At 41.9% G+C, this 15987-nt stretch overlaps 1 protein-coding gene across 8 annotated transcripts in view; it reads left to right on the forward strand.

Moving 5' to 3' along the window:
- zmym2 (zinc finger, MYM-type 2) overlaps window positions 1-15987 on the forward strand; it is a 64689-nt gene that overhangs the window by 21786 nt on the left and 26916 nt on the right. For all 8 annotated transcript variants that reach the window (XR_009790988.1, XR_009790989.1, XM_061791264.1 and 5 more), the window contains exons 5-10: window positions 1745-1893; window positions 1971-2133; window positions 6214-6426; window positions 9055-9205; window positions 14648-14763; window positions 14838-14966. Coding sequence is in view for 6 of the 8 variants with exons in the window: in XM_061791264.1 (XP_061647248.1) it covers window positions 1745-1893; window positions 1971-2133; window positions 6214-6426; window positions 9055-9205; window positions 14648-14763; window positions 14838-14966 (921 nt within the window). In the remaining 2 variants the exon portion in view is untranslated. The remainder of the gene's footprint in view (window positions 1-1744; window positions 1894-1970; window positions 2134-6213; window positions 6427-9054; window positions 9206-14647; window positions 14764-14837; window positions 14967-15987) is intronic.

The raw sequence follows: 15987 nt of genomic DNA on the forward strand, positions 1-15987 counted from the left end.
TTCACGGGTGGGATTTACCTTCAAATAACGAATATTCACATACAAACGCCATACAGACGGGTAATAAACAATACTCAGTCATATATTCTTCCTAATCTATAAAAAACAAGTTTAATAATGTTCTATCGGAACTTTGTTCTTCTACTCTTTTAAACTTATAGGAACGTGTAGCTCCTTTCTTGCATTGTACCATACTGCCCATAAGAGGCCAAGGGAAACTTACGATTGCGGTTTCTGGTAGGGTGTATTTTAGCATAACACCTGGAAAATTTGCATGCGCTCTTTCCCATAATGCATTCAGATTACTGTATCACGTTTTGACTGAATTAAAATGCATCTTTATTTTCTACTGACAAATTTTAATAGTTCAAAGCGGTGTCGTTTCTAGTTAAATTCGTGTCATTTTTAGTTGTTTACTGCTGCTCTTGGTGACAATCTGTCACCCTTACTCAGAATAGTTAATGTATTGTACCATATTAGTACCAGCTGAGGCATGTGGTTGTGTGATTGAGGTCAGTAGTTGTGTGAATGGCAGCTGATCCATGCGATGCGTACGCTGCGTAAAATGTGCAATGACATCATCAATTTGAATAGAATCGATAAGGGAATTTCTAGAAAATTCCGCTAACGACTCCAAGGTATTAACTTTAGAACCGGTACCCATTGATTCTCGATACCCATCCCTAGCGACAAGATTATATTTTTAATCGCACAAGCTGGGAAAAAAAGGTCTCATATGCGACCAATTTGGTCACAGTCTCGAGTCCTGAAACTTGACTAACTTAACTAAACAGCCATAAAATCTTGTCATATCTTGGAAAGCCACTGGCAACACTACACGACATGACACGACATCTTTGAAGGCCTCAGTGGTTTGTTAGAGAACACTAGTGAATAACAGCATCATGAAGACCAAGGAACTCACTAGACAGGGCAGGGATGAAGTTGTGGAGAACTATAAAGCAGGGTTAGGTTATAAAAAAAAAAAAAACAAGCTTTGAGCATCTCAAGGAGTTCTGGTCAATCGGTCATCCAAAACAGGAATGAGTATGGCACAATTACAAACCTACCAATACATGGCGTTCCACCTAAACTGACAGAGCGAGCGAGAAGAGCACTGGTCTCTGAAGCAGCCAAGAGGCTCATGGTTACTCTGGAGGAGCTGCAGAAATTTGTACACAGGACAACTATAAATCGTGCACTCCATAAATCTGGCCTTAGACAATTTTCCATCTCTGTTCTCAACTGGGTAGCAGAAATGCTCCCATACGGCTGACCTAAATGAGCTTGGAGAGTCTGCAATTTCAGGGTCATTAATCGTACTAGCTGTTTTTCCGCCACTGCTCCGCTTTGCTTAGTTGTGAACTAGCATTAGGGGTAGGCAAGGTTTGCTCCATACGGTCAGATGACACTCAGCTGGAAGAGGCTTGCAAAATAAATTTCTTCACTCTATGCTGTTTTAAAAAAAAAATAATAATAATAATAATAATTGTATCATTACGTTTTGGTAGCACTGAGGGACAAACTCTGGTAGTTGGAAGGAGCGCAGTACAGCCATTTCCAAAGGTGACACGGGTTCATGTCAGAGTATCATGAGTTTCGGCTTTGATATTGTATTGTTAGAGATACCTGTAATGTACTATTTTCAGATCATAATGTATAGTCTGTGCATCTAGCATATTTAAATCCTATATAATTGTCTGTCCACCTGTAATGTGCCTTATTTCATTCCTGTTTAATGCAGGTGACGTGTGCAAACTGTAAGAAGCCTCTGAAGAAAGGTCAGACAGCGTACCAGCGCAAAGGGTCCACACACCTCTTCTGCTCCACCACCTGCCTGTCTGCCTTCTCGCATAAACCTCCACCCAAAAAAAGCTGCACCATGTGTAAAAAGTAAGTTTGAGTTGCTGTTTTTGGGGGTAGTTGGAGGGTCTCTGCTAATGTCACTGTCACACCCACCTGCCCTGCAGGGACATCACCAACATGAAAGGTACCATCGTGGCCCAGGTGGACTCAAGCGAGTCCTTCCAGGAGTTCTGCAGCACCGGCTGCCTGGGCGCCTACGAGAACAAGCAAAACCCACCCAAGTCCAGCCTCAAAACCAAATGCACAGTCTGTGGAAAGCTCACCGAGGTCTGTGAGCCCCTTTCACACTGACGGTCAAACAGTTTTTTCCCCCCGTGTCACTGTTATGTGTGAAAAGTACGATACCAAATAGTGGTATGAAGTCTACCTGAAAAGATGCTGCTTCTGAGGCACCATCAAGCCCGCTTTTACGCAGAATTTTCCATGGTTGTTGTTTTGTGTCATGTGCAGACACGGAATGGCCGATTAAGTCCGTCAAATAACACCAAGGTAGTATCAAAACCCTTTCACACTGTACATCAAAGCTGTTATTTTCCACTGCTTTTACCTGGGTCAGAGTTCTGTGTCTAAGGTACCAGTATTGAATGGGGCTTTCAGTTCAACCAGCAAATTTTCCGACTTCTGAGGTAGTATTAAACCCCTTTCACACTACCCATCAAAGCTGGCTTCTATTTCCTAAGTTGCTATTCTGTGTGTACTGATATGGAAAGGGGAGTTGAAGTCGACCTGAAACGTTCTGTCTTCTGAGGTAGTATCAAGCTGGCATTTTCACTGTTTCCCCCGGGTAGGTTTGCTTTTTCATAGGATATTTAGGGGGTTTAAGGTGAAATTTCCAATACCTGCAAAATTTCTGGCTTTTGAGTGGGGTAATCAAACTCCCCTTCACACTGCCTACCAAAAGCCGGCATTTTCATTTGTTGCAGTTTTGTGTGAAAGGTACAAAATACATAATGGGGGTTGGAAGTCGACCTGCAAAATTTTCAAGCTTTTGAAGTAGTATCAAGTCCCTTTCACACAGCCTATTAAAGCAGTTTTTTTTTTTTTTTTGCAGGTTGGAATTTCACGTGTTTGGTACTGATTCAGAACTGGTTGTTCGTGATGTAGTGTCAAACCCTTTCACCCTGCTGTTCAAAGACAGATTTTTTTTAATGCTTTTTCCCCAAGTCACTGTCTTGTGTGAAAGGTACTTGTACGGATTGGGGAGTTGACCCAGGGTACAATCAACCCCCTTTCACACTGTTCACCAAAGCGGACTTTTTACTGGGTTTTTACTGGCTTCCGAGGTATTATCAAGCACCTTTCACATTGCCCATCAAAGCTAGCTTTATATCCTGTAGCTATCCTGTGTGCATTGATAGGGAAAAGGGAGTTGAAGTCGACTCTCAGCGTTCCGCCTTCTGAGGTATTATCATGCTGGCTTTTTCACTGTTTTCCTCAGGTAGGTGTGCTGTGTGAAAGGGTATGGATGGGGGTTGAAACAGAAATGTCTGATACCTGCAAGATTTTTGGCTTCCAATTGGTGTCAAACCCACTTTCACACTGCCCACCAAAACTGGCTTTTTCACTGGTTGTTGTTTTGTGTGAAACCTACTGATTACAGAATGGGGTTGGAAGTTGACCTGGAATTTTTTCCCCATCTCTTGAGGTACTATTAAGCCCCTCTCACATAGCCTTTCCCCCCAGGTCTAAGTTCTGTGTGTATACTGATACAGAATGGGGAGTTTGCGATGTATACTAGTGTCATCCCCTTTCACACTGCTGTTCAAAGACAGATTTAGTTGATGGTTTTCCCATAAGTTGCAGACCAATGTGACGAAAACAAACAGATTTGGGAGTTGACCCAAAAATATTCTGGCTTCCAGGGTAGTTTCACCCTCCTTTCACACTGCTCACCAAAGTGGACTTTTTTACTGGTTTGCGACTGTGTGAAAGGTAGCAAAAAGGAATCGGGGTGGGTTGAAGTCAACCGGCAAGTGTACCGACTTCCGAGGTGGTCTCGGACCCCCTTTCACAGTGTCCATAAAGAGGGTTTTTACTGAATGTCCATTTTTTTTTAGGCGGCACGGTGGACGACTGGTTAGCACATTCGTCTCACAGTTCTGAGAACCCGGATTCAAATCCGGTATCACCTGTGTGAGTTTGCATGTTCTCCCTGTTCCTGTATGGGTTTTCTCCGGGTACTCTGGTTTCCTCCTAGATCCCCAAAACATGCATGATAGGTTAATTGAAGACTCTAAATTGTCTGTAGGTTTGAATGTGAGTGCCAATGGTTGTTTATATGTGCCCTGCGATTGGCTGGGGACCAGTTCAGGGTGTACCCCGCCTCCTGCCCGCCGTTAGCCGGATAGGCTCCAGCACGCCCGCGACCCTAGTGAGGATAAGCGGTGTAGAAAATGGGTGGATGGATGGCCATTTAGTGTGAAAGGTACCGATAGGGAATTGGGCGATTGAAGTCGACCTGTAAATTTTCCAACTTCTGAGATAGTATCCTAGATCCTTTCATACCACCCACCAAAGCTCCCTTTTTCCTGGCATATTGTCCTGAGTGGAAGATACTAAGATGGAATAAGGTACTTTATTTTCTTGTGTATAATGCGCAATGTTTTCCAAAAATCTTCTAGTCATAGTGCGCATAATATATAGGTAGAGGAGTACATTGTTTCCCATGTCCTCATTCATAATTATCATACAAGGAGATAAGTATACAACACTCTGGGCTGCTCAGTGTGTTGTTTTGAAGTTTTATAATTAACCCGTGACATTGGTGCTAATCTTCCTAGCATCTCCCAACAAGTCCCTCTGGTGGCCACCTTTTAATATTACAGTTGCTTCACTGTATATTAATACGGACAGCGAACCCTGCGATGTGACTGTTACGCACATATACATCGTGATGACGATTAGGGGTGGTTTCTAATATGGGCGATATGGGCAGCTGCCCAGGGTGGGACTCTGGCTGGGTGCATTAGGGTGCACCACGGCCTCAAAAAAGTAGGAAATGAACTACATTAGGCGGCACGATGAACGAATGGTTAGAGCGTCTGCCTCACAGTTCTGAGGACCGGGGTTCAATCCCCGGCCCCGCCTGTGTGGAGTTTGCATGTTCTCCCCGTGCCTGCATGGGTTTTCTCCGGGCACTCTGGTTTCCTCCCACATCCCAAAAACATGCATGGTAGGTTAATTGAAGACTCTAAATTGCCCGTAGGTGTGAATGTGAGTGCGAATGGTTGTTTGTTTATATGTCCCCTGCGATTGGCTGGCAACCAGTTCAGGGTGTACCCCGCCTCCTGCCCGATGATAGCTGGGGTTGGCTCCATCACTCCTGCGACCCTTGTGAGGATAAGTGGCTCAGAAAATGGATGGATGGATGGATGAACTACATTATTACGATTTCTTATAGCTGAGTGTATATAAAAACATTTAATAGAAATACAAAGCAAAAGTGGATAGTCATTAACTGTTTAAGCACATGCAGGGATCTCGTTTGAGATGTGTCCTGCATCTGAGACGCACACAAATTAGCAGGGACGCATGAAATGATCATAATCTGTGTCCATAGACGCATGGTTTGAAACCCGCCCCTGGGTGTGTGTGTGTGTGTGTGTGTGTGTGTGTGTGTGTGTGTATATTGGTGAAGAGCTTCCACACTGAATCAAAGGAAGAATACACTATACATACAATGGACACGGAGGTTTTTTCTGGACTCTACATTTTCCTTGGTGTGGTAACACCAGTGCCGGCAATCTGGCGCATTCTTTTTTAATTTTTAATTTTTTAATTATTATTTTTTTTTTGACAAGACTCACCCTTGTATGTGAGTGCTTAAATAAAAAAATAAAAAAACGCTCACGTGACATGCGAGCGAGCATGGCAGATAGTGTACGTGCGCTGAAAAACGTCTACCCATATGGTTTGTAGTTATTTCCCTCTCGCCGCTATTGAGGGGTAATTTTTTCCTCCGAGGGGGTCATGACGCTGCTCGCTGCGGGCTCCGCGGACGGGACACCAATTCTTGGTGCATATTAAATATGGGCTGCAGAATTTTCTTGATTTCTGGGGTCAACTTTGTGGATGCGCATTATACTCGAGAGTAGGGATTGGGGGGGGGGGGAAAACCCCCATCCGATTACCTTAGTTAGTTTAAAAAAATAAAAATAAGTCGGGAGTGTGGGGCTGATTACTCGGTTAGTCGATGAAATAGCTATAGGATAACCAATTCTTAAAAGATTTAATTAGTGACAACAGCCATACTCGAGATTGTGTTGTACATGTGAAATTACGGTAGTTGAATTCGGTACTAATTTTCCCCCGTACATGATGTAAAAATGCAGACTTTCTTGCGCTCAGATCCGACATGAGGTGAGCTTCAAGACGGTGACGCACAAGATCTGCAGCGACATGTGCTTCAACGTGTACCGCAGAGCCAACGGTCTCATCATGAACTGCTGCGAGCAGTGCGGAGACTACCTGCCTACCAGGGCTTCCGCCAACCACTTCATGCTGGTGGATGGACAGCAGAAGCGCTTTTGCTGCCAGAAATGCATTAAGGACTTTAAGCAGGTACTCTTTAATTTCACTCTGTATATTTCCTGACGTTCTGTTCCATTTCTGTTGTGCAAGGTGGCGGTTCGTGAAGAACTGGTGAGAGAAGCTATCACAATTAATCATATGACACGTGCCTGTGACTGAGCCTGTTACAGACTTTTTTACTGCTATGTATTACAACCCCTGGCAAGAATTATGGAATCACTGCTCCTGGAGAATGATCATTTGAATATTTAATTTTGGAGATAAAAGGAAAATCAGAGAACACTGCACAAAACATATTATTCAAAATACCACTCTTGTGGCTTTAAAAAACACACCCAAAAAGAAAATTGTCAGTCACTTTTTTTATTATTATATATTTTTTAGAGCAAGTAAATATACATATATTTACATATAATCCCTCAATTCTGAGCGGGGGGGTGGGGGGGGGGGGGGTATATGGAAAACTACAACAACACTACATTAGTACTTTGTTGTACCACCTCTGGCTTTTATAACAGCTTGCAGTCTCTGAAGCAGGAACTGAACTAGGGTCAAGCAATATTCTTCATCAATCTGGTTCCAACTTCCCCGATTGCTGTTACCACCTCAGCTTTGTGGGTTGGAGCCTGTCATTGACCATTTTCTCTCATTTCTATGTAAACCTGTTCATTTATTGAAGATGTAATGACTGCCATCGCCCCTGTGCCTTTACCTGACAGCCTCATATCATCAATGACTGTGGAAATTTGCACATTTTCTTCAGGCAGTCATCTTCAGAAATCTCATTGGAACGGCACCAAACAAAAGTTCCACCATCATCACCTTGCCCATTGCAGATTTGTAATTCATCACTGAATTTCACTATCATCATGTCATCCACAATCCATGATTGCTTTTCTTTCTTTCTTTCTTTCTTTTTTTTTTCTTTTTGTGGTGGTTTCTGTTTAGGTGTTAAGGAGGGTTTTCATTTGGCTTTTCTCTTTGTAAATTGCATTTCCTTTTGGTAGTTTCTTCCATTTGTACCTCATTTGTTGTGCTGGTGCATTTTCTATTTTCAAGACCTATTGCTTTAAGTTTTCTATCTTGGGCCTTAGAGGTCTTCCTTGGTCTACCAGGACGCTTCCCTTTTACAACCTTCCCATTTCGTTCGTAGTTGGTCCAGATTTTAGACAATCCTGACTGGAAACAACAAACATCTTTTGCAATGTTCTGTGATGTTTTACCTTCTTAAAGAAGTTTTATAATTCTTTCCTTTGTTTCAACTGACATCCCTTGTGTTGGAGCCATAATTCATGTCAATCCCCTTGGTGCAACAGCTCTCCAAAATGTGAGCACTCTTACCTGCTGACAAATTAGCAGATTCAATCTGATGCAGGTGTTTGTTTTAAAACTGAAAATTACAAGATGATTTCACATTTTTTTTGGTCAGAATTGAGCAACCACATATTGTTCCTCTACTTGCTCTTAAAAAAAAAAAAAAAAAGACCAACAATTTTCTTGCTTTTTTTGTTTTTTTGTGTTTCTTAAAGCTAGATGGGTTGTATGTTGAATACAAATAGTTATGTGGCACATTCGTGATTTGCCTTTTTTCTCCAGAATTCAACATTTAAATGCTCATCCTCCAGGAGTGGTACGGTAATTCCGTCCCGGGGTTGTGTTTCCACTCAATCTGTGTATTTCTATTGTGTGCGGTGTTGTCATGAATAGCTGCCAACAGAAACAATCATATTAATCATAAGGTAGTACATGTGCATGAATGAGGGAGCGCTGGACTTTTTCTTGCTTCCTGATCATTTCTAGTGGACTCTGTTTATTTCCGTTGTTCAAGGTTAAATGTGTTTCAGTGTTGTATTGTTGCACTGAAGGACTTTCACTCCAATTCGCTGTAATGACTCAATCATTTCCTCTGTTTTTCTCTGAACAAGCTCTCAGATGAACACTTTGGTAGTAGCCACAAATTGAAGTGTTGTAGATGTTGCTTAGCAACAGCCGCTCATTAGACCAACCATGTTCATGTCTTGTTTGCGCGACCAAAAGTAACGGGATGCCACCAGCAGGGGTTATCCAACTTTTTGTTACAGGGGAGAATTTTTTTTCTAAGGGCCCCGTGATAATGGTAACAATCTCCTAACAACACCAACTAAACATAACTATGTACCCCTAAATGCCATAGGAATTAAAAAGTTGCATATTTTCTACAAACAAGTCATAACTTATGACAACAAATACTTTGAATTTTCTGAGAATTGTCATTTTTTTTAAGGAAATCAAGTTGTAATCTATAAGAACAAAGACTTTTATTATAAGTAATCTTATGAGAACATAGTTATTTGTTCCGAGATAACGTCGTAGCATGATGATAGTCAGTTAAACATGGAAAGAGAGTCACATTTTGATGAGTGAATTTCAAAGACACAACCTTATTCTTGTAATATTGTGCCTTTAATTCTAAAAAATACGCTGTTCTTGAGAAAAATGTGGCTTTTTCAGTAATATGCCATTTGTAAAAAATAAAAAAACCCACTTTGTTCTTGGAGGAATGTCAGATTTGTGATGTCACAATCATATCAGAGCCTGAAGCTAAGATGATGAAAAGTAAATGGTTAATTGTTTTTTGGGTGCATTACTCTATATGTAGGAATCTTTTTGTGTCTTCAGGCTCACAGTAAGCTGGCGAGCTGCCTGACGTGCAAGACGCTGATCAAGACAGGCGAGGTGGTCCTGGGCCTGGCCGCCGACGGTGCCATGGGCTCCTACTGCTCCACCAACTGCATGAACAAGGCCAAGATGGCCGCTGCCACCTTCCACCGTGAGTAAACACAAGTGACACTTGGCCGAATGCGAAGGCTGGCGACAGAGGCTAGCATAGCAGTCTGCTCTTCACTCACTGCTTCTTTTTGACAAAACGGCAATTACAGAAGGACACAAATGCATCACAATTAGAATCAATCCAGTCCTTTGTTCACAAAAAGCTATTCAATACAAGCTTACTCTCAGAGTCCTGTAAAGGAAATGAAATACAATTTAAAAATAAATAAATAAATAAAAAACCATTGCAGTGCTAACAGATGGACTAAAATGCACCACAAGAATCATACAAGATCCAAATCAAAATCTTTTGTTCACAAAAAGCTGGTCTCTGGCTGAGTCCTGTCAAGGGAATGGGAATAAAATCAGGAAGTTAAATTCCACAATAAAACAATTACACCATATAGATCATTTTACACTTGAAACTATGTGAGTCCCAGGATGCACGTCTGGAAACAATGAGTCCAAGCCCTGGAACAATGATTGCCTGCAACTTATCATCACGGAATACAGATAGAGGAATACTGCGGTATATCATGGTTCTTGCTTTGCTGTCCTGCTGTATTGAAGATTTTTATTACAGTTGTTACTCTATTTTTTTTATCCTGTTTGTGCAATATTTTTTGTTAGCCATTGCTCTCTCTCTCTCATTATATGTATTGAGTTTTTTTATTTAGATTTTGTAGGATATATTTTCTCAGAAACTATCACGACAAACGATAGTCTCGTTGTTTTTTATGCCATTAAAATAGTGATATTCGAGCATCATATTTCAAGTACATCCTTTATAAGAACAATTAACTCGAAGAATGCAGTGGAACCCAGTCTGAGGTCCTGAGCGTTCTGGAGAAGGTTTTGATCCAGGATATCCCTGTGCTTGGCCGCACTCATCTTTCCTTCGATTGTAACCAGTCGTCCTGTCACTGCAGCTGGAAAACACCCCCGCAGCATGATTCTGCCACCACCATGCTCCACTGTTGGGACTGTATTGGACAGGTGATGAGCAGTGCCTGGTTTTCTCCACACATACCACTTAGAATTAAGGCCAAAAAGTTATCTCTTGGGCTCATCAGACCAGAAAATCTTATTTCTCACCATCTTGGAGTCATTCAGGTGTTTTTTTAGCAGACTCCATGCAGGCTTTCATGTGTCCTGCACTGAGGAGAGGCTTCCGTCGGGCCACTCTGCCATAAAGCCCCGACTGGTGGAGAGCTGCAGTGATGGATGACCTTCTAGAACTTTCTCTCATCTCCCGACTGCATCTCTGGAGCTCAGGCACAGTGATCTTTGGGTTCCTCTTTACCTCTCTCACAAAGGCTCTTCTCCCCCAATTGTTCAGTTTGGCCAGACGGCCAGCTCTAGGAAGCGTTCTGGTTGTCCCAAACGGCTTCCGTTTAAGGATTGAGGCCACTGTGCTCTTAGGAACCTTAAGTGCAGCAGCGACTTTTTTGTAACCTTGGGCAATCTGTGCCTTGCCACAATTCCGTTTCTGAGCTCTTCGGGCAGTTCCTTTGACCTCATGATTCTCATTTGTTCTGACATGCACTATGAGCTGTAAGGTCTTATATAGACAGGTGTGGCTTTTCTAATCCAGTCCAATCAGTATAATCAAACACAGCTGGACTCCAATGAAGGTGTAGAACCTTCTAAAGGGGGACCAAAAGAAATGGACAGCACTGGAGTTAAATGAGTGTCACAGCAAAGGGTCTGAATACTTATGGCTGTGTGATATTTCAGTTTTTCTTTTTTTAACAAAGCTGCAAAAATTTCAACGTTTTCTTTTTTTTTTTTTATATATACAATATGGGGAGCTGTGTGTACATTGAGGGGGAAAAAATTATTTATTTTAGCAAATGGCTGTAATATAACAGTGAAAATTTTAAGCGAGTCTGAATACTTTCCGTACCCACTGTATAACAAAGTATTGATGAACTTTTGTTATTGACCAAATACTTATTTTCCACCATAATTTGCTAATAAATTCTTTAAAAATCAGATGTGATTTTCTGGATTTTGTTTTGTTTTGTTTTTTCTCTCATTTTTTTCTCTCATAGGTGAGGTATACCTATGATGAAAATTGCAGGCCTCACTCATCTTTGTAAGTAGGAGAACTTGCACAATTGGTGGCTGACTAAATACTTTTTTGCCCCACTGTATATCTGTGACCTGGAAATACGTCAGTCCCATTCTCTGCCTGCATTGCGCCACAGTGCCAGTAAACAACAGAGGCCAATTCTGGAACTAACAGACTTGGTCAACGGCATTTTAAGTGACAAATGGAAACTATTTTTGGACACATTGTTCAGTCCCGACGGTCCTTTTATCTGATATCCGTTATATTGGGGTCTGTTTTATCAAGGTCCCCCTGTATGTTGAACATTTGCATTGTAATATAGAACAATAATAAAAATATCATAGATAAAAAATATAAATAAAACACTCAGGCTCTGTTCACAAAAATTGCACTTGAACAAACAGTTGGAATAGATTACACACGTTAATTCCCTAACAGGCAATATACTGCCAATCAAGTTTGCAAAGTATGGCAACATTATTAACAGCACAAGTAGATCAAAGCAACCTGTTTTGAGTCAAGATTTGTACTACTATTCAAGTGTCTCCAGCCTTTCTTTAAACCCCGCTTTGTCAACATGTTAAGTGGCTACATCTCTTAAAATAGTAACACAATACTGTATATAACGTGAGCATACATGCACCGTATAAACTGTCACGTTTGTATTTGCATGGTTGGGCAAAGGGTTCCATAATTGCAAGCTGACGGGAAATGTCCCACAAGTTTTTGTTCCCAGAATCCCAGCTGGTGAGATGGTTGTGTTTGAAATGGATTTTGTTACTTTGAGGTTTTAAGTCGTCGTCTTTGAAACCTCATACACATTCGACGTACCAGCTCATTGATGTTAGCAGGGATGGGCGTGTTCATCTGGCTTGAATGCAAAATGTGCCCACACCATCGCAGTGGCGTTAGGCTTTGGAACTAATTCCATTTATGCTGCTCAACTTTCTGCAACTGTGCTCACCGTCAGAAAACTTAGCTTTGAGTACACTAGTGCCCGGATTGAAAAGCACTCACACATGCATGCACAGGGCCAATGAGAAGGGAGGGTGGGATGTTCCCTTCCTGCCCTTTGCAATCTTTGATTGGTTTAGAGACCAGATGGGTTTCATGTCTGCTTTCAAGTCGCGGGGAAAAAGAAAATTCTTCCTCAAATGGCTGGGCGTACAGGTGGACAGTCTCTTTTTTAATTTCAGCTGCACCATTGAGAAATTAGGGCACACGTGCGATCAAATTAGTCGCACTCTAGAGCACGGTCTTGTCAAAAAATGTTATACGCCGGATTTCCAGCACCACACCGTGATACTAATCTATAGTGTTGTGTCCTCGGACGCAGATTGATTTTACTTTGTGTCCTTGCTCATTACGCACATGAAACGAGACCCTGCACCGCAAACTGATGGACTCAAATGCACCATGCTAGTCATGCATGAGCAAGTTCTTTTTGTTCACAAAATGCCGGTATGAGGCTGAGAGTCGTATCAAACTCACGTGAATGTGTATTTAAAAAAAAAACAAAAAAACACAGGAAGTGGCAACCTGCCAAAATAAAACAGTTACACTGCTAACAGATTTACGCAAATGCGCCATGCTCATCACAGAAGATCCAAATCAAAGCACTTTCTGATTGCAAAAAAAAAAAAAAAAAAGCTGGTCTCAGGCCCTGTCAAGTAAATGGGAATAAAATCAGTTTAAACATTCCAAAATAAAATGATTATAGTGCTAACAAAAGGACTCAAATAAGATAGCCTTAATGGAGAAATGTTCAATGCACTGCGGTAGTCATAGAAAATCAAAATCCTTTTTGTTCACAAAAAGCTGCTCTGAGGCTGAAAGTCCTGTCAATGAACTATGAATAAAATCATGAAACTTAAGACCAGAAAGTATAACAATTACATCGCTAACTGATGGACTCAAATGCACCACACTTGTCAGAGAAGATGAAAATCAAAGCCCCTTTTGATCACAAAATGTTCGTCTCAGGCCATGAGGACTGTCAGGAGATTTAGAGTAAAATCAGGGAGTGGCAACCTAAAAAAACAAAACCGTAACAAAGTAGAGACCTACAAAAATAAAACAATGGCAGGGCTAAAATAAAGACACTAATCAGGGGTGGGCAAACTTTCTGGCTCAGGGACCACATTGACTTTTCAAATTTGACAGGCGGGCCAAGCCAGGACCAGATGATGCTTGCGTATCAAAAACAAACAAAAAAAGGCACTGTAGTGATAATACTTAGATTTGCTTTTAAAGGGAACAGTGTTGTTTTGTTTATCACCTTTTTTTTGTCAGTGCATCAAAGTGTTAGTTTTGTGGCAATTCTCAGAAAACATCTGAGGTGTTCATCACTCAGCTGGGATCTCTAGGATGTTTTGTTGGTGTTCATCACACTAAAAGTCGGTTCACACGAATATATAGAGGCAAAAACCACCAGCATCCTCTGTGCCATCTTCCGGATTTTTGGAAATTTGTCTGCGCTCAACTCATCCAGTTTGAGAGTTGAACTTCTCTTTTAAGACAGTATCACGTTGGAGATCAATCAGTTCCATCTGCAGCTCCCGTGGCGCTGTTTCAGGGTCTTGTGTGACTGAATCTTGGATGGCAGTTTGTCAGATATAGGTGATTTGCTGAGCCTGCAAGCTTGATTTTAACTGCTGAGCCGTAGCCATCAGTTCCTGCGTTGATTGGCTTTTCGCATAATCAGCATACTTGGTAGAAAAGTGACGGCTGATGTTATATTCCTCTAAAACCGCAATGGTTTCCTAACAAATTTAGACGTACAGCTTTTGAGCGGACTTCAGTGAAAATGTATTTAGTAGTCCATTCGATATTAAACACTTGGGAGGCACTGTCGACTTTTCTTTTCTTTGGCCCACTCATGGTTGAAGAAGGGTTCAGAGCAGTAACAGAGTAAAAACAGAACAGCCAAAGTCAAGTTAATGTATCACTGTACCTGGTGGAAGCACTGGGCATTACAGGACAACCTGCTGGAAGCACTGGGCATTACAAAACAACCTGGTGGAACCACTCTGCATTACAGGACAAGGTCAAATGAATGCAGTCGTGATTTTTATTTGATTTGGGCGATTCTGTCCAAATCTTTGGTGGGCCGGATTGAAATGATGAACGGGCCGGATGTGGCCCACGGGCCAGAATTTGCCCACCTCTGAGACAAATGAACCATGCCAGCCACACAGGATGTATATCGGTCCTTTTTACACAAAAAAATGGTGTCCGGCAAAGAGTCCTGTCAAGGGAGTGGGAAATGAAAATGGGACTTACATCTAGTATGCCAGTCACAAGATCCAAATTAATGTGATTTTTTTCACAAAAAGCAGCTCTATACTAAACGGTGTGTGTTTTGTTTAGACGCGGAGCCATCATGTCACTTCTGCAAGAGGAACTCTTTACCTCAGTACCAGGCCACGCTGCCTGAGGGAAACGTCCTCAACTTCTGCAGCTCGATCTGTGTGACCAAGTTCCAGGTGTGCGCTCATTCATTTATGATGATGATTATGATTTTTGTGGACGTTTTTAAGACTGGTGGTCATGGTTACAGAACGCCACCCTCCAGACGGCCACCAACGGAGAGACCGCACTGTCCACTAACAAAAACAATGCGGTGCAGCTCAAGTGTAACTACTGCAGAGGAGCATTCAGCGTCAAGCCAGAGACACTGGAGTGGGAGGTCAGATGGGATTCTTCTAGATTACCCTAATGAAGGGTGGGGAAAAAAAACTGAAAATCTTTAAGAAAAAAATAGTAGTATGAAAATAGCCTTGTTGTTGTTGTTGAGGAAAACAATGTATTTTTGTTTAAAACAAATTTAAAAAATACTTTTCTGAGAAGTGTTTTTTTTCTCCAGAGTAAAGGTTGTATTATGAGAATGTCATATTTTTGTATAATATAGTTGTATTTATTTTTTTTTTTTTTTTTTAAGACAGTCAGAATCTTATGAGTGTTGTATTTTTAGGAGGAAAATCATAATCTTACTCATAGTTTTGTTTTTCTTTTTCAAGGAACTAACTAATGGACTTGCAGGAATAAAATAGATTTTTTTTTCTCCCAAAGAATATGATAATTTACAAGAATTTAAGATCATAATTTTTTAGTTAGGTTCGATACTGGAAAAACCCATGTCATTTTTTTGTGGATGAATGTTATAATCTTGTTGTTTTTTTTACCCCCCAGAGAAAAAATTACCCCTTACCTACCTTACCCCTCCTTGAGCTGTCACCTTATTGTGGTGGAGGTGTTTCCCAATGATTCTAGGAGCAAAGTTGTCTGGGGCTTTATGCCCCTGGCAGGGTCACCCATGACAAACAGGTCCTTGGTGAGGGACCAGACAAAGCACGGCTCTCAATACCCCTATGATGATTCAAAACAGAGGAAAACATTTCCCCTTGCCCGGACGCGGGTCACCGGGGCCCCCCTCTGTAGCCTGATGGCCGGGCCAGCACCCATTGGGCCTGGGCTGGGCACAGCCCAAAAGGGTAAGGTGGGTCTCCCTTCCCATGGGCCCACCACCTGTGGGAAGGGCCATAGGGGTCGGGTGCATTGTGAGCTGGGCGGTGACCGAAGGCAGGGACCTTGGCGATCCGGTCCCTGGCTACAGAAGCTGGCTCTAGGGACGTGGAACGTCACCTCTCTGGCAGGGAAGGAGCCCGAGCTGGTCTGCGAGGTCGAGAAGTTCCGACTATATACAGTCT

Source organism: Phyllopteryx taeniolatus, chromosome 12 (genome assembly GCF_024500385.1).
Source record: "Phyllopteryx taeniolatus isolate TA_2022b chromosome 12, UOR_Ptae_1.2, whole genome shotgun sequence".
NCBI lineage: Eukaryota > Metazoa > Chordata > Actinopteri > Syngnathiformes > Syngnathidae > Phyllopteryx > Phyllopteryx taeniolatus.